We start from the raw sequence: 23,675 nt of genomic DNA, 5'->3' as shown, positions 1-23,675 counted from the left end.
AGTGAATGGGAACTGTAGCTTGCAATAATTCCCTCCCTGCAGAAAAGACTCGTAAATGTTTAATAAACTTCTTGCCCTTGCCATAGAGGAGGTCTTATTAATGGAGTGGCTTGAGGACAGGTATTGTGTCCGTTACTATAGCACCACCTCGCACGGGATCTGGGAGGGAGGGAGGGAGGGAGGGAGGGAGGAAGGCTCCGAGGATGAGCCCCAGCCAGCCAGCCTGAGGTTGGTCGCTGGAAGAAGCAGCCGTGTCCTGCCCGGGGACCCCGACCCGCCGCAGCCCCCCCAGCCCGGCACCAGCTGCCCCGGTGGGGTCCCCGACCCGGCGCGGATGCTCGGCGGAGCTGCTGCAAGTGCATCGCCAAATGCCTGAGCGCTTCCCGGGGGGGCTCGCTCCAGAGCTGTTCTCCACTGACTTTCTGGCTTTGGAAGATCTGCTTTGATTTTTTTTTTTTTAATTTTTTTTATTTTGTCTTCCATGCGCCTTTCTTGAGCAACTGGTTGTTATTGCGGAGGTCACCGAGGGGACCGGCGCAGGCTCCCCAGTCTGGCATCGGGAGCTATGCCAGCAGAAGTGAATGCTTGTTAACACAAGGGATTTCCTGAAGAAGAAAGACAAAATGCCTTTCAAAGGGTTCGGTTCGCTGAAGGAAAGATTTTTTAACCCGGGGAAGGAAGAGGTGAAGAACACCGTTAGTGACTCGCTGGGGAAACTGAGAAGGTAAAATCCAACAGGAAATTCCCAGACAGGTCCATTGGTTCCATTTATTAAAGAGAAACAAAGTATAGAAAAATGTATAAACACAAAACAGAATTTAGAGTTGCGAAACTATTATCTGAGTTCAGATAGTGAGACACCCCTTGCTGTAAGACAGAAGGTGTAAAAGGAGCACTGTTACATCAGCAAGTGACTATAGATGATAGAATATTTATATTAGACAAAAAAAAGGTGAAAACAAGTTATAAAATAGTGTTCTAATATTCCAAAGAGCATGAAAAAGTGTTTTAATTAAAAAACTCTTAAATAATTAAGTGTGAATAATTCTGTGGTTTAGCTTCCATGAGAAAAACTGGTGATTTAATGGGAATTAACACTCTCAAATGATGCCACTCTTGAAATTAGACTTAATGTTCCTAAATTACAGGGGCTTTTTTGAAAATCTTGCTCCGAATCAGTAAGAAAAAATGTATTCAGTAGAGATGTGTATGTGTGTGTTTACTGAGACCAACAAATTAGAACAGGGAGAAGCAGCTGTTCGCTAGCAAAAAGAGAAAAAAAGGTTAAAGATTTTTATCTTAATTGACAGTTTACAAAACAACAAACTGAAAGATTTTTATTCTTTGAGACATGAAAAGACGATGTAACAAATGACCCGTTTCATAAAGGGAAGGAGAGTTCTCATTTAAATGGAAGATTATTTCTATTAGTAATGGCCACTGACAACATTTATTTGTCTAATCAGTAGATGAGAGCCAGAGGGTTCAGTGGCATTTCTTGCATGCTTGATGTGAAGTGTTTAAAATCTTTGTACGGATCAGGCCAACATTTTAACTGAATGTATTTTTAGTGATTGAATTGTATTTGCTTTCATATCCATCCCTTTACCTTCTTTGGGGAATGCTGGTTTTGAGCTGTAGTACTTGGCACATCTGAACATGCCTTTGATCACAAGAAAATGTATAATAATTTACATGGATTATACTACAGCATGTATATACAGGAAAATAAGCATGTACACTTTTAAAGAAGTTGCTAATATGAATTGGTAGATTGCCAGTTACACTATTTCTGTACCATGTGAACAGAGTGTGTGTTCCACACAGTTTCAACTTAACTTTTCTTCATTTACAGTGTTATAGTTGAAGTCAGACATTTTGCTTTTTTTTACCTTTATGATACACTACAGTAATTCCAGGGATTCCATTTTACTTTTAAAACATCACGTTAAGTCATTTATTCAATCATAAATTCTCTTTGCTGTGGGCTCTGCTGGCCAATTTGGCCAAATACACGTAGGGTTTGTAATTAGTGAGTATGTGATGCAGCAGTACATTGGGTTTGCTGTGTGGAAAAGGTATGCAAACTTTAAATTATCCAGATTACTCTTCTCTTGTAGCTGTGTATCAAGGATGTCATGCTGGTTCCTACACAGCTGATTGATAGTATTGGCATCCAACTTCAGCAACATTGCTACTGAATCAAACCAGACCGAATCTGAGTTGAGATACAAGAAAGTTTGCTGGACTTAATTATTTTCTGTTTTAAACATACGTATACCAGTGCCTTTCTTAGATATACTAGCCAGTGGAGGAAATAATCCAAACAATAAAAGTTCTTTTACTACGTCTGCAATCAGATCGAAGTAAGAATTGCTGCAAGCTGGGCAGTCTCTTAGGAAATATGCAGTCATATTTGAAGGTGTCTGTAAGGAATGAAACATGCATATTTTTAACTTGAACTTCATTCTTTACAGTTTAGCCTACAAATGGGAGCGTACGCTTCCTTTTTTACGTGATGGTATATAAGTATATATACCAGCTGCAACCTCGACTTTGCTCTTCATCCAATCCAATTGGCCTTAATATGGTGTAAATCAGCAAAGAATTTGGTTTCTCTCCTAGCATTTGATAGGTGATTAATTATATTAATGTGCATTTAGATTAGGTCGCCAAGTGTGATTTCACTGACTGCTGTGTGTTGATGTGGGATCCAAACTAGCAAAGTGGGTTGAAAAATACCCTTTAGCTTTGGTAAATATGGCGAGTCTTTGCCTTCCTACCACATTTTCCCTGTCTCACAAACAGCAGAGCACATCCAGAAGTCAGTGTCCGGCAACGCCGGCTGCTCCAGAGCCATCGGCCGCAGACAAGTTCAGGTGCTAAAGCACAAGGAGTTTTAGCTGCAGAAAGCAACTTACTGCCTCCTCGCAGGTGTGTAGCAACCTCAAATTATTTTGTGGGTGCTACAAAACAAGAGTCTGCCCACAGGAGCTGGATCCTGGAAGGGAGGCAAGGGACTGAAGTGGTGAGACCCGAGAGGCGTCCGTCCTTTAGGCTGTTGCCAGCGGTTTCATTTGGGAGGACTTAGAAGACGTTTTAGGAAATGTTTTAGACGTTTTGTACAAAAATATTTTTTTAATGCAAAATGGGGTTTGCTCTTGATTAATTAAATACAGTGAGGCAGCCAAAAAAAAAAAATAAATTTAGAGGATTCAAGAAGTGGGTGAATGGATATTAGAGCTGGTGCTCTGCAAGCCTTAGAAGTTTCCCAGAAAAGAAAGCTTTTCCGCAGGCACAAACACTTGGGGGCTTCTGTGAAGTTAGTGCAGTCAAAGAAAAATTTGTGAACTTAGTGCAGTCAAAGAAAAATTCATGAACTGAAGAAGAATCTCAGGCTCTGCCTGCTCTGAGGATTTCAGGAGTTTGGGGCCAGCTAATGGCAACTGTGAGCTTAATGATGAAGTGGGAAGTGACTAAGTGGGTTCACAATTCAAAAACGTCACTGTTAATGTGAAAAGTCATAAGGGCCATGTCACACAGCTGCTGTATGTAGTCTGATGTCCCCTGATGAATTAGCCAGCCTAAACTGCTAAAAGCTGCAACTTCAATCTGGGTGATGCACCCTTGCATTGGACAGGGCTCCTCTGCTGGATCACAGACTTGGCCCTCTCAATTTTTTCTTTTGCACACAAATCCGGAGAGTTTAGTGTCCCGCAGACCCGGCAGTGCTCTGAACGCAACATGGGGTGTCCAGACTCAGGTACAACCGTGTTAGTGCTCCAGCACCCACGGGGCATCCCGTCCCCTCCCGTGCACCGGCGCTGTGCCGAGGAGAACCTGCGAGGCCGCCCGGGAGCGCAGCCCTGTGAGACACAGTCCCATCACACATACGTCTGAGACACGCCACGGGTTTCACGCAAACGCCACGCAAAAAACAGGCAGAGAGGTCCCACGCACTGGGCGACTTAAGAGGGTATTGCCTGCCCGTACTGGGATTTTGTACTGATGCACCAGTGGCAGGGTTTGGTAGGGAAAATTATCACCTGGGCAAATCCCTAGAGAGTTAATGAGATTCTAGAAGATTGCATCTGATTTTTCCATAGTCATTGTGTAGGTTTCCGAAGTTACGGCAGGGTCGTCAGTAATTGTTGCGTGTGATGACTGATGCTGGATTTGTAGGTGTGAGGTTTGAACGCTGCGTATGATTGTGCTGCAGCTGCCTGTGAAAGACTGTAATTATCTGGTAAAAGTCGTTCAAGGATGTGCTCTAACATGTGGCAAGTATTAACATTTGCCTGTTATTGTAAAATCTATGTGTTTTTAATCAAATCAAATGAAATGGTGTGATTCTAGCCCACCTACTTTATCATTTCAAGAAATAACTGTTTCCTACGCTAAAATCCCATAAGTACAGATTGTTGAATGTATATGTGTTCTAGGGATTTTATTTATTAGTGGTAGGAACTTTGGAAATTTCTTTCGTTCTTCCAAAATTCTGTATATGCCAGACTAGTCATTCAACAAAGAACAGAAATTTTGCATACAGATATTATGATATTTGGGCACAGAACATGGATGCAGATATCCTCAAATAGCTTAGCTCTTCTTACTTGCCAAGTGTTGTATGCTTGCTGAAAAAAAGGAAACAGATCGATGTAAGGACTGAACATTTCCTGTGCTGCAAAATGCTCTCCTGGGTTAGTCAGATAATTAGAGGAGAGCACTGGCTCCGAAGCAGTTTTCTTCTAAATCATTGGTGTACAACAAGTGAAAATTTTTAGTGGCGCTACCAAAATATATAGATCAATTGGAAGATATATTTCTCATCTTTCATGGAGTTGCCATATCTTCATTATGTACCTGGTCAATAAAATAAAGCCAAAAAGCTAGGTCAGACACTGGCTCTGTCAATGTCTGCACTGCTAATGCTTCATCCCGGCCCCATTTTTGGACTGCTATTGCAAAACAGTTTTCTGCAAGACAAATCTGCTAAAGAGGGGTTAACATTAAGCTTTGGGGGTATGAAATATACTGTGTGGGTTTGGGGTCATGGATCAGTCCTCAACTTGCTTTTATTAGTGGGGGGGTGAGTACAATAGCAAAACAATTAATTTCTCTGCAGAGGCAACGTTGGCCCACAGCGCTAGTCCTGGCTCACCACTTTGAACAGTGAATTTGGAGCAGACGGATGTTTTCATGCCTATCTGAATTGACAGCCAGCTGAAAATGTCCAGATCAGAACAGATGTTTTGGCGTTGCATGATGTGTCTAATCTTTGCCAGCTGCCCAAAGTAATGCACCAATTAAAGCCTAATGTCTCTATTATAAATAGAGAGCCTGGTAAAGGTATAAAAATTTGAGAAATTGTGCTTTGATTTAATTCAATCAATATCTTAGATTATGTTAGAGGAAGACAATTAAATTACCTCTTTTGGTTTGTTAATAACTCTTTTGAGATGACAACAGTCCTAAAAAATAATTAGTCAATTGTCTTTTCACTTCCTGAGGTCTTTATTTTTGATATTTTATTCCGTTTACACCTACCTATATTAGCACACAGAGCATGGAATGTACGGTGTCTTCTTTTTAAAGTGCCTGACTGCATTATTCTCTGTACTCTCATTTCACTAACAAATGCTGTTTCCCTGCCAGTGAATCATAAGATCTCAATCACCTTCAATAAGACCACAGAAATATCACATTTCCTGTTTTACCTTGCTTTAATGCAAAGTCTTCCCTCCAGCCTGACAATGGGCTAATGATCTAACTTTGCAGTTAGCACTGATTTGAGCAAGGGATTAAATCAAATAATCCCGGGAGTTCCCTTCTGGCCCAAAACACTCTGACTCTAGTGTTTTTTGGAAATATGAGCTGATGGACTGTCACATACTTTTTTTCTTTTTGCTAAGACTAAGGCTGAAGTAATGGCAATGTAAAAGGAATAATATAGTAAATGACGCACCAGTTAGCCTGTAGCTCTAAGGCCTAGAAGTGCTGAGATTTTTAGGTGAAACTTCATAGTGGAAAGATATATTTAAGTCCACTGGAAGCACCCCAGGAAGCCATACTTACCACCTGTATTTGCAAAACCTTTAGTATAGAGTGCTATCTGTTAGATTATGGGTAATATGTTAGATTTAGAGCAACTGGAGAAAGCTGTGATTAAACCAACACTGTTCTCCCCAAAGTCCCAACCAGCTACTGTGTAGATCAGCCAGGTGTGGCCCATCCATGTATGTTCTGTCAACATTTCTTTATAGCCGATTTTTGTACAGAAAACCAAAGTGCATTAGATTTCAAATACACTCAGCCAGATGTGTGAAAGAAGGAAATAAGTTAGTCCTTATCAGAAAAGAGTGAACAAAGTCATTTCATCATCTTACATGGCAAGCTGGGCTTCCTTTAGATCAAGTAACTGTTCATATTTTCGCAGTACTGAGAGTAACTCCATGGCAGGCACAAAAGGAGCTGGATCCTGAGCTCGCTGCTTCAGAGCAATGCCAAAACTGAACGGCTTCCTAATGGAGCTGCTGATTGAGGTCTCCCTTAGTAAACAATTAACTTTAAGCTCGTGGGTAGTGTTCAGCGAGCTAGTTATGTATTCACAGCTAAGCATGTACTTAAATCTCAGCATGTCAGAAACCCTGTATTCTGCATTTAAAACAAATGCATGGGAAGTTCATGTTAGGAAAGGACGTATTTAGCTCCAGTCCAGAGGTGCGTGTTCAGTTATTTCTCGCCTCCCCTTTCCTACCAGAGACATCCCTTGGTCCTGCAGCGTCCATGGGGACGTTAATAGCTCCAATCAGATTGGGAGACCAGATTAATTTTTAATTGCACTATCACGCAGTTCCAGATTACATAGAAGTGCCATTTTGTTTAATGTGAATCTCTCAGCCAGGGTGCTTGTGAGAAAAGGAAAGGCTGAGTACGCAAAGCTGGAGGAGCTGCTGCTCTCCCGTGTTAGTTGGTAGCTGATGGGCAACCTCTCGCAGGCTGAAATGGCTGGGTACCATTTGCTCCCATCCCGAGTATTTGGGAGAGCCTCCATCCCTGGCACCTTCCCTCCCAGTTCCTCCCAACCGCGCTCCCATTGCCACACCACGTTTGATCCCAGGCAAAGCCCTTTCAGCCTCCGCTGCTGAGGAATGGTGAATCTACAGCGCGGAAAGTCGCCGTCTTCCTTCAGACCTCATTTCGCATTAAGTGTTTTACAGAAAGGGCAACACGTTTGACAATAGGAGTTTCAGGGGTTCGCTTTGAGCAAAACCATGCTTTGTGCTGTATTTGCCCTTTTCTTGAAACCCACTGCCAGCTTTGCTTAGTGGATCTAATTAGAAATTACGATTAATTTCCTCGTATGTATATTTTCCTAACAACCAGCAGAATTTATCACAACAGAGCTCAATTTAGCTCACATAATTATGCTCATGAATAGCCTGTGAACGTTCTTCCAGCTAGTTGTCCGGCTAGGTAGCTCGGATTTACAAACTTCAGAGGTCGTTCACGATAAAGTGTCATCTATGTTAACCTTTCAAAGCCTGCCCCGCATTAACTCATCACACCACCAAGAGACAACCGCCTTGCGAGAAGATGATTTAGCAGCCGACTGGAGCACGTACCCGCCCATCTACATTTCAGCAAATTTTACTGAGACGATGAGGCGTTTTCATTTTCTCTTTCCGTTTAGGAAAATCGATGGCACCAACGTCGAGGAGGATCACATCGAGCTGACGGCGGAGGGGCGGCCCGTGCTGGCAAGCCCCCGCAAGCTGGCACCCTGCGACTGCTACTGCTGCGGGCTGCCCAAGCGCTACATCATCGCCATAATGAGCGGCCTGGGCTTCTGCATCTCCTTCGGAATTAGGTGCAACCTGGGTGTTGCCATCGTGGAAATGGTGAACAATAACACGGTTTATGTTAATGGCAAACCAGAGCTGCAGGTGAGAAAACGTCCTCCTTTCACTGTTCCGAGCAGACCTCGTTGCAAAATCATCAAAAAGTAATGCGTATACGCAGATCAAAAAATAATGCGTATACTTAGATCAAAAACTGAGGGAGGGAGACATGTGAGTCTCCATTCACACAGACGTGTAGGTGCTTTATTCCTATTTAGGTGACAAAGTCACGTTGAAAATCTGTAAGATCTGATGATTTGCAAGGTCATAGAGAATGTAAGCAGCAGAAATGAGAACTGAATTGGCTGGCATGTCTATCAGGTCACTGATCTTTCGGTTATAGACTGATTTTTTTTGCAGTGGCAGAAGCTTTTACTATTTACTATCTCTCAGGGAAGTGCGCTCTGATGCTGCTACAGAAGGAATTATTAATTGCTGTATGTAGCGCTGCACTCGCTCTATTCAGATCAGTAGATGACTTTCAAGACCTTGAAGTAGTCACTGGCAATAAGGCAACAGGTTTTTACACATTATTGACAATGTGGATTGCTGTCTAGAGGTATTCAGAGGTAGGTGCCAAGCTATTTTCAAATTTGCAGTAGATGGCCTGTGGTTTGCAGCAGATGCCTACAAACCTTTAACAAAGCACGCAGGGAACTGCAGGTTCAATGCATACCTTAGTTTCCCCAGTCCTTCTGTATCCAAATCCAGCCCTACAACTGGCATCACTTTTAATAAAAGATAAACTAGTCAGTTAGCTAGTGTTACCTAATTTGTGTGGATACCATGGATAAGCCTGACCGGGAACCTGATCAACCCAAAGGACCTAACCAACCTTAGGGAAACCAAGCAATCTTGGGGAAATGGATATGTCCATTGAAAGGCATCGCGTCCTTGTTATAACGCTGAGCAGGCTTGGAAACAAAGGTTTCAGGACTAAGCAGCCCGAGGGGAGGCAGTGACAAGTGGCAAAGATGAAGGTCCAGCATTAGCTGCCTTCTGGCTGAAACCTTTCTCCCTCCTATCCACCTGACCGAAAGCCAAGAGCAAAAGCAGTAATCTCACGTGGGAATCTGATATCCTTTTGCCTTAACTGGGGGGGGTGTTCAAGCTCAGCAACACCAGCCAGCGTAAAGAGGTTGCTTTGATTTGGAGGATGGGGTGACTTCTGTATGACTTCCAAACAGCGGTTATCTTACAATGAGTATGCTTTGTCTTACAGCATTTTTTTTTCTGTTTCCTTTACAGAAAGCCCAATTCAACTGGGATCCAGAGACGGTGGGACTCATTCATGGCTCTTTTTTCTGGGGTTACATCGTGACACAAATTCCAGGAGGGTTCATCTCAAACAAATTGGCTGCTAACAGGTAAGAAAACAATAATCAAAAAAATTAAGCTTTACAGCCTGATGACTGTTTTACACTGTTTAAATGATGACTACTGAAACAGTGAATTAATGTGTTTCAGGAACACACATCTGAAAGTGAACGTGCAGTATTTATGCCTATAACCAAAAATGGGACCAGATTTCCATTATGGGTCTATTGCTGATTCTTCCAATTTAGCTTGTTTACCTCAAATATTTACACATTTCTTTAAACAATAATGCTTTCTGGAGAGTGTTAGGAAAAATCACACCTAATGCTTCAGACAATAATTGCAGCATTTGTCTTTCAGAAGTTGCCTTAGTGCTTTTTAGCTCAACTTAACACCAAACAAGAATTTTCCAACAAAATTTTACCTTCCTCCTTTAAAAATTCCCTATGGTCTGAAGCTGGGCACGTAGGAATTACAGAACTGTTTATGTTCTGAAGACGCAAATCCATCCTCATGCACACAGATATCCTCGCAATGGCTGCATACAGTACTGACTGTCATTAGGATTGCCTAGAATTTCTAATAGAGCCTCATGATTTCTGTTTGGTGAACTCTGAACATCTGTACAGATTTCTTCTATGCTCATTGTGTTTGTGAATTTTTTTAAATTCAACTGCTTTTGGAAATGAGAGTAAGAAAACTAGTTAATTTTGCCAAAGCTAACTTTGGTTTTGGACATGTTCCAAAAGAGAGAGGCAGATTGTCTGAAGACAGCTGGTTGTGAATGAGATCATGAGATGTGCATGTTAAGGGCGCTTGGGATCTTCAGATAAAAGAGATGGTTGGTACTCATTTCATTCTCTGCAAACAAGACATGACTTATCTACAAATGCTTTCAGAATTGGAAAAGGTCTTTAAGACCGGTTACATAGTGTTTTGCCCCAAATCAAAGTACTTTGCTCTCTGCATTCTGCAAAGAGCTCTAGGGGTTACAAGGCTTCCTGGGCGTTCTTCCCACCCATATGCCCTGACAGAAATGACTCCAGGACAGAGTCATCCCATAGTATTGCCCAGAAGTTCAGTCCCAGCTCCCCTCTGTAACCAAAAGTTACTCAGAGTTCAATTTACACTGATTCTTCAACACTACTAACATCCTCAATTATTCATTTCTTTACCACAGAAAAGTGCCTAAGCAGAGTATTTTTCCATCTCCTGAATAAGCCAAACAAATTAGCTAAGCTTAATTATTTCCCCAGCCTTTCTAGTCTTGCCACCAGCTTTTGCAGCAGAAGGGCCTCAAAACACAGATGTGCACGCTGTTGGCTGAATAATTCAGCATATTATTAGTTTGGCTTTTGTTTCCTTAATTTTCTTGCAACAGTAAAATCAACTCCATTTACACTGTAACTCAATGTATTCTGTCAGCAGAATATTTCCTTAGGTATGTGTTGTGCAAGTGCACAGAAAGCTGTATTTCTGTCCCCAGGAGAGTTTCAGACTCAATCTAATGCTATATTACAACATCACACTGTAGGTTAGACTACCCTAACTGGGTTTAGGAGTAGAATTTGCTGAGGAACAGCAATATCCCAAAAGCTGAGCTCAAAGAGAATTTCTGTTTGCAGTAATAGGATTCACAGGTCTGGCTAACTCCATGTTTTTCCTTTATTCCTTGTTTACCCACTCAATTTCAGCTTGGGTAGATTCATCTCTAGCGTCACCGTTGTTTATTACTGACACAGGGCAGTAGGTGCGCGCCACTTTTCGGTTAAACATAGGAAAACCCGTGTCCACGCGGTGAAAAGCTCCGGCAGACTGCGGTGAGTGGGGCAGACGCGGTTTGAGTGCTGCCCCAGCGCCTCTGAGCAGCCTGGACCTTCAGGGATGCTGCTTGGATCCCTTACCCCCACACCGAGGTTTCTGCTGCCTGTTTCTCTGATGGGTGCTGACATCTGGGAGGCTGCGAATGATTTCCCAAAGGTGCTGGGCCCCAGGTGCATTTAGAGCTTTGACTGACTTGTGCCCACCTGCAGCAAGCGCTCTTCCCAAGCAGGGTAACAAAATGTTTATATCATGTTTTTCACAGAAGTTGTCTTGTAGAAATGCCCCTTCTATGTTATAGTCACAAAGGACACGTGTAGCTGTTATTTAGAGAAGTGATGTTGGAAAGGAGTTGACCTTAAGCAGCCCTGTTATACATGATAGCAGCAGCAAGTGGGACTAACCAACATGTTCAGAGAGGCATTTAAACCAGACTGTAACTGACTGAAGTTAAACCCTACTGACAGAACAGAATTTAAGTACTTCCCAGAATAGGACTGCTTCTCTCAGGTCAGGACTCATACAAACAGCTTAGCCTCCAGTACCAACACCTGTATCTATTCCGCTGATACAAAGAAAAATCCAGCACCTTTGTTTAAGTATGTAAAAAACTTGTTTTCCATTCAGAGAAGAAAATGTATTGACCATATAGGAATTTATCCCCTTTTGGCAATAAGAGGACTTTACAAGTATTTGTGTTGGTGAGATTGTGGCACCTGACACTGTCTCTGCGACTGTACCCAAGAACAGCATCACTTCTGAAAAGTAGACAAAAATTATATTCCCTTTCATGTTACTTTTTTCCATAGGGTATTTGGAGCAGCTATCTTTCTAACATCTACACTGAACATGTTTATCCCTTCTGCTGCCAGAGTGCATTACGGCTGTGTGATGTTTGTAAGGATTCTGCAAGGTCTGGTGGAGGTAGGAGCACTCACCATTTTGGTCCTTTCATACATCATTTGTTCTTAGAGGTTTGGCTCTAAAAAATCATGAGATCTTTTGGTCAAGGTTTCTGATCAATCTACATTTTTACTTGTTACTCATATTTAGGGTGACAATTTATTAATCATACCAGTTTATATTTTAAGGTTTACTTGAAAAGTAAAAAGTTTAGGTTTCTGGTGTTGCAGTTCGATCTATTTTGGTTTACTTTTGCCATCCTCTGCATGTACCAAACAGCATTTTTACCCCAGAACACGTTACCATTGAAGTGATTATCCAAATTAGTTTGACATCTTCATACCCAAACAACAGAGCTCTTCCCAGCTTACCTAACCCTTCCTACATCATTCCGCGGTGACAAACAGCTAGACAGGTTAGACAGTATCAGCAACTGCTCGGAGCAGGAATGCCGTGAAAGTAATTCATATGATGTGTGACATGTCTGCCAGGGTGTCACCTACCCAGCCTGCCATGGGATGTGGAGTAAGTGGGCTCCTCCGCTGGAGAGAAGCAGGTTGGCCACCACATCGTTCTGCGGTAAGTTCATGGGCTTATACAGTTTATGTAAGTACATATTCCTATTAGGTGTATTTTATTCGTTTCGTGATTTAAAAGAGAAATGCAAAGCCTCTGCCCTTTGCTGTGCCTGCCCACATACCCACTGGGCTTGTACTCCGAGCTCAGGAACCTGAGAGTCTTTTTGTTTAATAGGTCACCATTTTATTGTTGAAAGCCAACCCTCAGAATGGCTCTCAGAGTAAACTGAAATGGGTCTAGAGGTGTCACGTGAGAGAAATCACACCTTTTTTTTTTTTTCCATTTGCTACATCCTTAGGGATTCCATTTGTTATACGTATTGAATTGACCCTTCTAAGCAAGCACGCACTTAAAAAAATTATCTTAAAAGGACTTGAATACTTCAGGCTGGCTGCTCAATACAGTGCAGCGGAGGTGATGTAACTTGCTGCCACTGGCTGTTCTGCCCCACTGGTTTGAGTTAGGAGCAGGCTTGTACTTTGCTCTCTTCTCTGGTTCCCCTTCCAGTGCTGACAGCTGGCTTGGGGAAATTTCAGAAGACTTTGGGGACAGGAACCCAGTGGAAAGATGGGAGAAATCAAACTTTCTCATTGCTTTTGGAATGTTTCTAGCCTCTGGCAAGAGCCTTAAACCTTGTTATGAAGCAGGAAAAATACTGAGGTTTTACATCTTGTGCTTCAAGGAAGATACCCTCTTTTTGCTTACAGACACGCTAATGAAAAGAAGAAAAAAAAAAGTCTTCTAATTCCATCTTCCAGGTAGCAGGTTTTGCCACAGGTCACTCTGTGATACCACAGTTTCTTGCCAGAAAAGACTACTGTGAGTGTCAGACCTGTCTGGCCTTTTCCCAGGTCTAGTCGGAGCTGTGTCCTCCTCATACCCTCTCCTACCTAAAGTCTTCATCTTCTTTTGGTGACCCTGCAATCTTCAGTTAGCTGCTAATTCCAGGGAAAATGGTGAATGTTAGTATCTCCTTACCAGCTCCAGGCTGGATTTGGGTAGGTGGTTAAATGTCAGGATGGTAAGGCATAATTCAAACGTAGTCCCTCTGTCTTTTTACCTAAAAAGTCCAGATATGAAGAGTACAGGGCAGGAATAGTTCTGCTGTAATTTCAAATGTGCTGTGTTGGCAGTGAAGGAAACGGCACTTCTTGTTACTTCACTTTCCCTCTAAGACACCCTCATCATCTGTATTTGGGGTGTCCCTTCCCATTTGTAACAGGGAAATTGGAATGGTGAGTGGATTCTAATAATACTGGAGAAAAATCAGAAATAATAGGGCTTTGAAAAGTAAGTAATTGGGAAAGGTGGAAGAGAACACAATGAAAATAAATGCAGGTGGTGGGGTAAAGCCAGCTGAAGATGAATGCTTGTAAGAGAGAATATTCATAGAAAATGTACAAGTCAGAGAAGAAAAAAGTCTGTTCATCAGCAGTGGAACTGAAAGTCTAGGGAAAATACAACTCTAAAATATGAGAAAAAGGGTAAAAGGAGGAGTGAAATAAGAGAAAAAAAGCAGCTTTTCATATCATGGGAATTTTATTTTTACTACAGATGACTCCAGGATTTAGTGATTTAGGTGTTTCCATTTTCTGTAGAACAGGCCGAAAGAGAAGCCCCTCCACCCTCAATGCTCTCTCCTTGAAATCCTAGCACCAGGTAGAGAAAGATCCATCTTGCAACGCAGCACCTATTTTAGTGGCTACAAATTGCTGATTCTTGCATTTGAAAGGTGCACAGGAACAGTGGCAAAATTAGGAAACCCCATGTTAACAAGGTTCCTGGTTTCTCTGACTGTATTCTTGCCTGGGGCTTTGCTATTGCTGTAGGAAAAATGAATTACAGAGAGATGAGGGAGAACAGTCACCGTGAACCATTGCAGAGAAGTATTTGCTAATGAGTGGAGCATTACCAAATGTTCGTTAACAAAGTATATTATACTCTCAAAACTACAAAAGTATGTCATTTCCTAGAATAATTCAAAGCAACACTTCTTGCATTTGAAGCCACTGGCACCGTCTTGCACTGAACCCAAATGTCCAGATCGCACGAATTCTCTGTAGGGCCTTCATGGAAATTCTTTTCCAAGCACTTAAATGCTCATCTCTTTCTACAAGTCACTTGGAAATATATTTCACCAGTATTATATATTTCCTAATCAGTAACCTTGGCACAGACCACTTTCTTATCCTTTTTTTCCCTGTCAACTTTCACCTATTTTTTTCTGGCTGTTTGCTCATGCTGCTGATACGAACTAAACATGATTAAACAGACTCAGGGTTGGTCTGAACACCCTCTTTGCTACCAGCACTTGTGGGATCACGGGGCGAGAGCCACAACAAGACCCTCCCAGCATATCTGCAACCATCAGGATTTCTGGACACCAAGAAGGCTTCTGAAAGTTGGGCCATTAGCTTCTCTGGAGCTCACCTCACAACCCACAGGGTTAGGAGGGATTCCCCACTTCAGTGCGTACAGCCTGCGCGGTGGTTTACCATCAGTTCCAGCTTTGCCAATCCCATTTAGCTACAGGGCTCAGCCCTTCTAGCTGCAAAATGAGACCAGTGAGGGCCAGTCCTTCCCACCACCCCAAGCCAAATTTTACAGTTGCCATCCCATTGCCCACGTTCACAAGAAATCATGGTGCCCATCAGCCAGAGGTGTCCCTCCAGTTCTGCCCCCATGAGCACCTGCCTGGATCATCTGCACTGGAAGCTGGGCTCGCCTATCGTAGCTGACGTGTTTTCTTAATCCTCTTTTCTCCTCAGGGTCTTATGCAGGTGCGGTGGTGGCCATGCCACTGGCAGGTGTGCTGGTACAGTATATAGGATGGTCATCAGTCTTCTATATTTATGGTGAGTTGCTTAACGTAAAGGATCTCTGTGACTAGACTGGTACTGCCAGCGGTTTTGTTAAACTTGTATAACCAGTATGGATCAAAGTTGTTTGGGGGAATGAAGATGTTGCAAATGGGTATTCCAATGCATTCCCTACTTATTGCAGCTTCTGAAAGCTTTTATTTTGCAATCATCTGTTGTAAAATGTTTTAAAATTATAACGACCAGGCTACCGCCCATGGTCTCCCAGTGCCAGGGCTGGATGCAGTTGCAAAGGTTGCTCTGTACACGAACGCTCACGCGATGCGTGTCCCGGAGGGCACGCTGACAGCGAATGCTGCAGCATGTGCTGCTGACGGGGAGCTGAGCGCCTCCGAAACCTTCTGCCCTGAGACCCCTGCCCCACGCTGCCCACCCCCGGTAAATGCGCCGCAAAGCGGTCTCGTCGCAGGGGTACGACCCAGTGGCTGTGCTGGGATGCCTCGCGCTTCCCCCGCTGGCACACGACGGGGCTGTCTCAAACCCGGCCTCGCACATCAGCAACCCAGTTACGATGGGTATTCTCTGTTTTCTCTGGAAACACATAAAACTGCTTCTGCCTTTTCACTGCCCCGTGAGTATCTTGTCATACAAGTGACAACATGCTCGAGTGCTTTGCAAGCAGGCATACAACACACACCGAGTTAGTTATCCTATTTTCTTACTTCCCTGGGCATATTTTCTGCACAGATTTGGTTTAACTGGCTCTTGAAACAAACTTCAAGGCCTGAAGATACTGAAGTGTGGCTTTACTGGCTTTTAAAACCGAGATTTGCTTTTCCTGCCTCTGCAGGAATGTTTGGGATTGTTTGGTACATGTTCTGGCTGCTTCATGCCTATGAGAGCCCTGCTGCACATCCAACAATAACCAACGAAGAAAAGATATATATAGAAACAAGTATCGGAGAAGGAGCCAGCCTAGCTAGTGCAAGTGTAAGTAAAAAAGGCTTTTCTGGTTATGATTTGTGAGCACTTTGCACAAGATGAGCCTATGACTGGATGGATACTATTAGCCACTTAAGAGCAGCAGAACTATTTGCTGTTGATGTTTGGGGGCTTTTCCTTTTATGAAAATTACAGGACCAGGCTCACGCAGCTGGACAGGATGAGTTCAGCTGCGAGGAAAACACATAGTGCTGTTTCAGCTCTTGGCTTATAGATCCTCCCTAAGCTGGGGAGGGAAAGGAGTGGGCAGAGAGGGGAAACACCGCGCCCTGATCTCCTGCTCTTGAGTTACTGTCATGTTTGTTCTAAAAAATATTAACGGAAATGGCTAAATAAGAAGCTGGCTGCAGATGTTAAATTATCCAGCTGCCTTTTGAGCTCTTATTAAGGATGATTGGAATTCTGAAAGCTTAAGGACAGGGTTTCTGCCCTGCTCACTCTCACAGCAGCTCAGCTCACTGTTCTAGGACTTCTCTCCTCTCTCTGAGAGGATCCTGGAAGATCCTGGAAACTCAAAGCTAAAACCTATTTTCCCACCAAACTTCTCTCCATTTCCTCAGATAACTCATTTTTGCTAGTGGTGAAAAACAAAGCTGTTTCTTGATAAAGTGTTCCTTCTTGGATTTTACTCTAAAACATTCTGGAGCAAAATAACTCCGAACTCTTTTCTCTACGCATTTTGTGTAATACCCTTGCTGAGAGTATAAAGTACCAGACTCTCCTTTGGGGCATACTCCTGAAGTTTGGCTGAAGTCACTCAGGTCGTGGCTGGAGACACACACACACGTTCCAGATGACGGTTTTCCCCTTGCTGTACAGTGGTTTTACTGCAGAGGACACTGCCACCACCACCACGTGTTCACACACGACCACAGGCGTACGGTTGCCCATAGAACGCAACTACCATTTAAAAAAAGAAAGGAGAATGTCAATGTATATTGCCATAGTTACATATTTCAGCTTCTGATTTGAATTCTATTATAAGTGAATAGGGCTCTGAATTGGTTTTTGTTCCTGCTGTATGGAGTATTGAGGCATAAATAGACACTGGAAATGCCAAAAGCAAATTATAGAAATTAAATCCTCTGCCCCAGACTTTTTTTGCTGAATGAAATGAATTGGGTTGAAGCAGGTAGATACCTGGTGCTGCGCTACCACATATTCCTTAGCTTGGATAATCCTTTCGTCACAATCCTTTCAGTGGAATGTCTCAAACTGCATCATGCCAAAAAGTGGGGAGTTACACACGGTTTTCTCTAGTTTTCTTTGATTCTGTTATTGATCTTATTATCCCAGTAGCAGGATTCCAGAAGACCTTGTGTAATTTCAGCAAGTAGAGCAATAAGAGTACAGTAGTCATCCTAAAAATCCTAACTATTCTAAGAAAGTTTCTTTACTTGTCTTTTGCCACTAATCCAGGAGATATCTGTCACTTGCATTTTAAGTGACTTGCAGTGTAAATTGGATGTAATGTACTGGATAGTTCTGATACTAAAAGATACTGGGCTCTTTATCCTGCCTTCTGCCTACTCAAAAATATCTTCAATATTTTTTTCCTAGAAATTTAGTACTCCCTGGAAGAGATTCTTTACTTCAATGCCAGTTTATGCAATCATTGTGGCAAACTTCTGCAGAAGCTGGACCTTCTATTTGCTCCTTATAAGTCAGCCTGCTTACTTTGAAGAAGTCTTTGGGTTTGCAATAAGCAAGGTAAATGTCTGAGATGAAGCAGTGACCTTCAGACCTTACCCTAGGAGATCCAGAGTGCTTGAAGATCCCCAGATCTCTCTGGAGTCATCACAGTAGATTATTCACAGTAGTTGGGATAACATACTTCTGGTGATCTGCTAGAAATAAAAGCTTGCCTGCATCAAATTATTAGCAAAAGGAAAGAACTGAAAAGTTGTTTTGGGAAAGAGCTGATTAAAAAAAACATATATCACGAAAAACACAAGGTAAGTAAATAGAAATGCACATTTTGTTTAGTGCTGGCAGTTTAGCATTACTTGCCAGGTAATTTTTATCCTTTTTTTTTTTTTTTTTATTTGATTGACAATGAGGGGTCAAATTCTTTATGGATTGATATTCCCTGCCACTGCCATTTCATTAAAGCCAGTATTGTTACACTCCCTCTTCAGAGGATGAATAAGGACTCCAGAATATTTGTTCCAGAACAGTTTTCCCAACATTCCTTTAGAAGGGCTACTTGCTATATGGTAAATTATTTTCAAGCAAGTGTAATCCTGCAAACTGATAACGAGCAACATCATTATCTGTGTGGTCTGGGAGCACCAGCATGCCCAGGTTCTGGAATGCTGTCGTGGTAGCAATGACGCTCTGAATGGCCAAGCGCAGCACGGAGTTGAGGAACAGGGGTATTAAGACAAAATAGGTCGGTTTATTCTGAATTGCCTTTCATAAATGCTAGAGTTGCACCTCTGTGCACCTCACTAGTAAAAAACGAATGTAAAACTGACTCAGTGTCAATGTAACTTGAGGAATTGAACTTGAGGAATGGAGCAAGCCCATGCACCGCTGCATGCTGGAAGGCCACCCAGCTGGAAAGTAGCTTTGCAGAAAAGGACCTGGGGGTCCTGGTGGACACCAGGTTGAACACGAGCCGGCAATGCGCCCTTGCGGTAAAGCAGGCGAATGGTATCCTGCGCTGCGTTAGGCAAAATATTGCCAGCAGGTAGAGGAAGGTGATCTTTCCCCTCTACACAGCAGTGACGAGGCCATACCTGGAGTACTGTATCCAGTTCTGGGCTCCCTAGTACCAGAGAGAAATGGACATAGTGGAGAAAGTCCAATGAAGGTCCTCAAAGATGATTAAAGAACTAGAGCCTCTCCAGTTCCTATGAGGAAAGTCTGAGGGCTGGGACTGTTCAGCCTGGAGAAGAGAAGGCTCCGGGCAGATCTCAACAACGTATACAAATACCTGAAGGGAGGGTGCAAAGAAGACAGAGCTGGGCTCTTCTCAGTAGTGCCCAGTGACAGGACCAGAGGCAACGGGCACGTTCTGAAACACAGGAGGTCCCATCTGAAACACTTTTTTACTCTGAGGGTGACTGAGCACGGGCACAGGTTGACAAGAGAGGTTGTGGAGTCTCCATCCTATGGTCACCCAGGGCTTTGTTGCAGGTTCTGTTGGAGGAAAGCTCTGAAATCCTCCCACACGAGGATTCAGGATAAAATGATGTCCGATGGCGGGGGGTGGGGAGTGGGAAGAGTTGAAGACAAGGTATGGTTCCTGTTCTCTTCCCCCTAAATCTTGAGGGAAGACACGAGCAGTTAGCGCTCATTTGTCTAATTGCAGGTCGGCCTTTTGTCGGCAGTTCCTCACATGGTCATGACAATCATCGTACCCATTGGAGGGCAGCTAGCCGACTTCCTACGGAGCAGGAAGATTTTAACCACTACCACTGTAAGGAAGGTCATGAATTGTGGAGGTACTATTGGATTCTGAAAATACGGTATTTCAGTTGTGTGCTGCAGCTGATGCAGATACCATAGTTTGGTCCATGTTTAATTGTAACAAGAGACAAATTACTCTAGATTGCATCTGCAGCTGGTTAATCTGAAACATTTAAAGGAGAGCTGGTGTGAGATGTCCTCATGGAATACATAACCTCATGTTAGATGTCCTCATGGTATACATAATAATATGGTAATAAGAACTGGCCCAGAACTGATGAAACAGGCCTCATCCTGCAATTTCATACAGACAAAGCTAACCACATACTGTGGTGCTTTTTCTCCTTTCCCTATCACATTTGTGAATTTTTCAGCGCTTTGCACAGAGTCACTTTCTCCTTGTTTCCCTGTACTGCTCAGTGAGTTAACTTCACCAACTGCTTGGGTCATTTACACAGCAATGAGGAGAAAAAAGTACATTCTCAAACAATAAATATTCAAATATTTCTGTGAATCAACAAAGCTGCCAAGTATGCTCAAGAATAACTGTAAAATACGAAAGAATTTTGTCTCATTTTAAGTTGCTATTCTGGCTAGACCTTATTAGTATCTCTATGACCAGTAGTAATTTAAATGTAATTTATTCCCCTGTGTTTCCTTTGAAGGCTTTGGGATGGAAGCAACCTTGCTTTTGGTGGTTGGTTATTCTCATACGAAAGGTGTGGCTATTTCCTTTCTGGTGTTAGCAGTAGGCTTCAGTGGCTTTGCAATTTCAGGTAAGAATTAATCTTATTATTGGTTTTACTATTAGTGATAAAAGTGATGTTATTATCCTCACTGTTGTTACTGTCATCGCTTCTATTATTCTCATTGCTCGTATTCCCTACTTCTTCCCATATCAGAAATGATTTTCTTCAGTATCTGTGAAACGTGTTGCACATAGGACATGAAGCTGTGAAAGAACCTGCTCTATTGATTCCAGCTTACATCAGCTTTGTGCTGTTATTTCCTAATATACTTTCACAGTGGCAGCCACCTTTCCTTCTTTCCTAAAAGGAGAGAGAGACTTACTCTGGAACAAATAGTTTCTCAAAGGCTATCAGTTGCAAACCCGCTCCCAGTTGTCAGCTTCTGATTTTTAGGTCAGTCCTCTCCCTGTTGTGTCCTATAACAACCCTGCTCCAGAACAGCCGTTTCTAACACTTCCATGGGTCTCACCAACCTCACACTGATTTTTGTAGCTCCACCAGTACCATCATTATTAAAAAAACCCCCTTTTGTTATGAAGATGGAAGGCCATCAGCTAGCAGACTGCCAAGAAGATGGATCTGTTGAGCAAAATTGACCAGTAAAGTAACTGCTGGTTTTCAGTTGTTTCAGGATTATGCAGACGGGAAGTAGTTTTGCTGCTCAGTTACGAGGTGTTTGCATAGCAGGCCATTTCTATCAATCAATTTTTATTGCAGGATTTTCCCAGTACTCAACTTTTACTGTATTTAATCCCAGGGACTTGGAATTCATCATCCTTTCTTGTCATCATCCGTAGCTTAGATGACTAATTTTCATTACCTAAAGCAAGATAATTATCTGAGCTGATTTTTACTATTTGTTTTTATGTCTTAATAAAATATGTACCCAGAAGATATGCTACAGTAAGGGTAATTATTTTTCCTACTGGTTTATGTTCTGGTTTTTTATCATGTTGTTAAACTGCTATTTAAAGTACTGGAAAATGACTATTAAAAACCACTGCTACCTAAATAAAAATATATCAGACATTTGACAAACGTGAGGCATTCATCCCTCAATAAAAAATGTTTGCTGAGTGCATTGTTTCAGTCTGACAAGATGGGAAGCATAGATACTTTAAACGAGGCCAAATCAAACTGTATTTTCTATACAACATGATCCCCATAGGTGGGGAAAAAAGAGGTTTTGAAAAAGAATAAACCATTGCAACATATCTTCGATCTTTATCACCAAGAAAATACTACCCTTCTTTCTCATATATTTGGTAATGGGGTTTCCTACCTTTTTCAGGCTTCTTCAGCCAGAATGGCTGGTGAAAGCCCCGTTGGCCCGGTAGCACAAAGCCGTATGTTGACCGTTGCCTCTCATTTGCTGTAGGATTCAATGTGAATCACTTGGACATAGCCCCGCGTTACGCCAGCATCCTGATGGGGATCTCCAACGGCGTGGGGACGCTGTCGGGCATGGTGTGCCCGCTCATCGTGGGTGCAATGACGAAACATAAGGTAACTTTTCTCCATGTTTTCTAGGAAAAGGATTAGGTAATGCAACAAAAGTTAAGACATTTCGAAGCTTCCCGGGAACTCCATTTCATTATCGATCTCTGCAGCTGTTTTCTGTTGTTGTTTGTTTTAAACGTTCACTTTTACAATATCACAGGGGCCAGATTCTCAGCTATTATAAACTAATTATCTGTGTAGGGAGATATTATTTTATACAACCTGAGGCTGGGTTTCTGTAATATGTCCATACTACTGGGTAATGCTTATAGGACTTGGAAAAGTCCTCTACAATGCATCCTTGGTAGGGTTCCTAACCAATCACTGATCTACAATAAAATTAAATTAGTTGTTAGAGAAATCCCTGCATTTCCAACTCCATGAACATTTCACATCCAAGAGAGAAACTTCACTGTGAGGAAAAAAAAAAAATCCCATGTTTTCTCTTCTTAGCTGTTATGAAAAAAAAAAAAATCTTCACAATGACTCATAAATTGTTCTATCTGTAACATCAGGAATCAAACAGTGATCACAGTCATTGTTCAATATGTGCTAATTTATGGTCTAATTAAGAGAGCAATATTTCTTTTCACTGCAAACTTAATGAGACCTGCACCGTTCTTTCAGACCCGGGAAGAATGGCAAAATGTCTTTCTGATCGCAGCCCTGGTGCATTACAGTGGAGTGATATTCTACGCTATCTTTGCTTCTGGGGAGAAGCAGGAATGGGCTGACCCTGAAAACCTCAATGAAGAGAAATGTGGCATAATTGATCAGGATGAACTAGCTGAAGAAACAGAGATGAACAATGAAACTTTTGTAAGTCCAAAGAAAATGTACGGTGCTACCAGTCAAAACAGTGAAGTACAGAGAAGGGAATGGAGAAAGCAAAAGCAAGGAACTCAAGACATGGAAGAACAGACTTCTTACTGTTATGAAAATGGAAATTTTCAAGATTTGTCATAATACTTGAAATTGTAAGTTTCGTACAGCAGCTACTCCCATCCCCCCTTCTGCCTAGCTGCCCAAATCATCTGGTATCCATATTTATTTTCTTATTCAATCGTGTAACATCTGGCCAGGCGGCTAGATACAAGGGGTGGTAGTTCCCTTCCAATAGCAAGGAAGAGGGCTAACAACACTGGGACTGGGAGAAGTGATACTAAACCCTTGCTCAGCCATTGTATCTCCCCAGAGGAGCTCCTGCCCTCGTTAGGAGATGACGAGCCCTGGCAGGGCTCCTGCCTGGTGCAAACCTGCGACTGTAGGAGCAAGGAGTGCCCTCATCTTCTCTCCTGAACAGAGGAGGGACAAGATCAATCCAGATGGTGAAACCACAGTGATATGTGTAATTACTAGGGCTCCAGTGGCATGAAAGTCTGCCCTGAGTGGCCCTGATTTACCCTTTTAGGATTCCTGTAGGTTGGCATTTGAGCTGCTTAACCCGTGTCAGACTGCAAGCTCATACTGAAAGAAAAGCAGTTTTATGGCAGTAGGCTGTAATTAGTTACTAACGGTCACTCAGCTACAAGAAGAGCAACACGTAGCAGAGATGGCACAGTGTTGCTTCAACAGTTCCTTCAAATGGATTGACACTCAGCTTTATATGCATAGCCCACCAAGTCTGGATAAGGCAATAAAATGGATACTTGTAAGATTTCTCCCCCTCC

The 23,675-nt window shown here is 42.6% G+C and overlaps 1 protein-coding gene across 2 annotated transcripts; it reads left to right on the top strand.

Moving 5' to 3' along the window:
- Positions 1-23,291, top strand: SLC17A8 (solute carrier family 17 member 8). Of its 2 annotated transcripts, XM_075057795.1 has the most exons (12): positions 1-724; positions 7,694-7,946; positions 9,150-9,268; positions 11,849-11,963; positions 12,434-12,521; positions 15,290-15,376; positions 16,191-16,330; positions 17,903-18,052; positions 19,659-19,791; positions 20,422-20,532; positions 21,884-22,011; positions 22,633-23,291. In XM_075057795.1, the coding sequence occupies exons 1-12, from the start codon at positions 582-584 to the stop codon at positions 22,969-22,971; spliced, it is 1,806 nt and encodes a 601-aa protein (XP_074913896.1). In that variant the 5' UTR covers positions 1-581; the 3' UTR covers positions 22,972-23,291. The 2 variants fall into 2 exon arrangements, with proteins under 2 accessions (XP_074913896.1, XP_074913897.1); XM_075057796.1 differs by lacking the exon at positions 17,903-18,052.
- Positions 23,292-23,675: the final 384 nt, after the last annotated feature.

The sequence above is a fragment of the Buteo buteo genome, chromosome 26, assembly GCF_964188355.1.
Source record: "Buteo buteo chromosome 26, bButBut1.hap1.1, whole genome shotgun sequence".
In the NCBI taxonomy this organism is placed as follows: Eukaryota; Metazoa; Chordata; class Aves; order Accipitriformes; family Accipitridae; genus Buteo; species Buteo buteo.
Note: the sequence above shows the minus strand (reverse complement) of the source record. Positions and strands in the feature narration are given on the sequence as shown.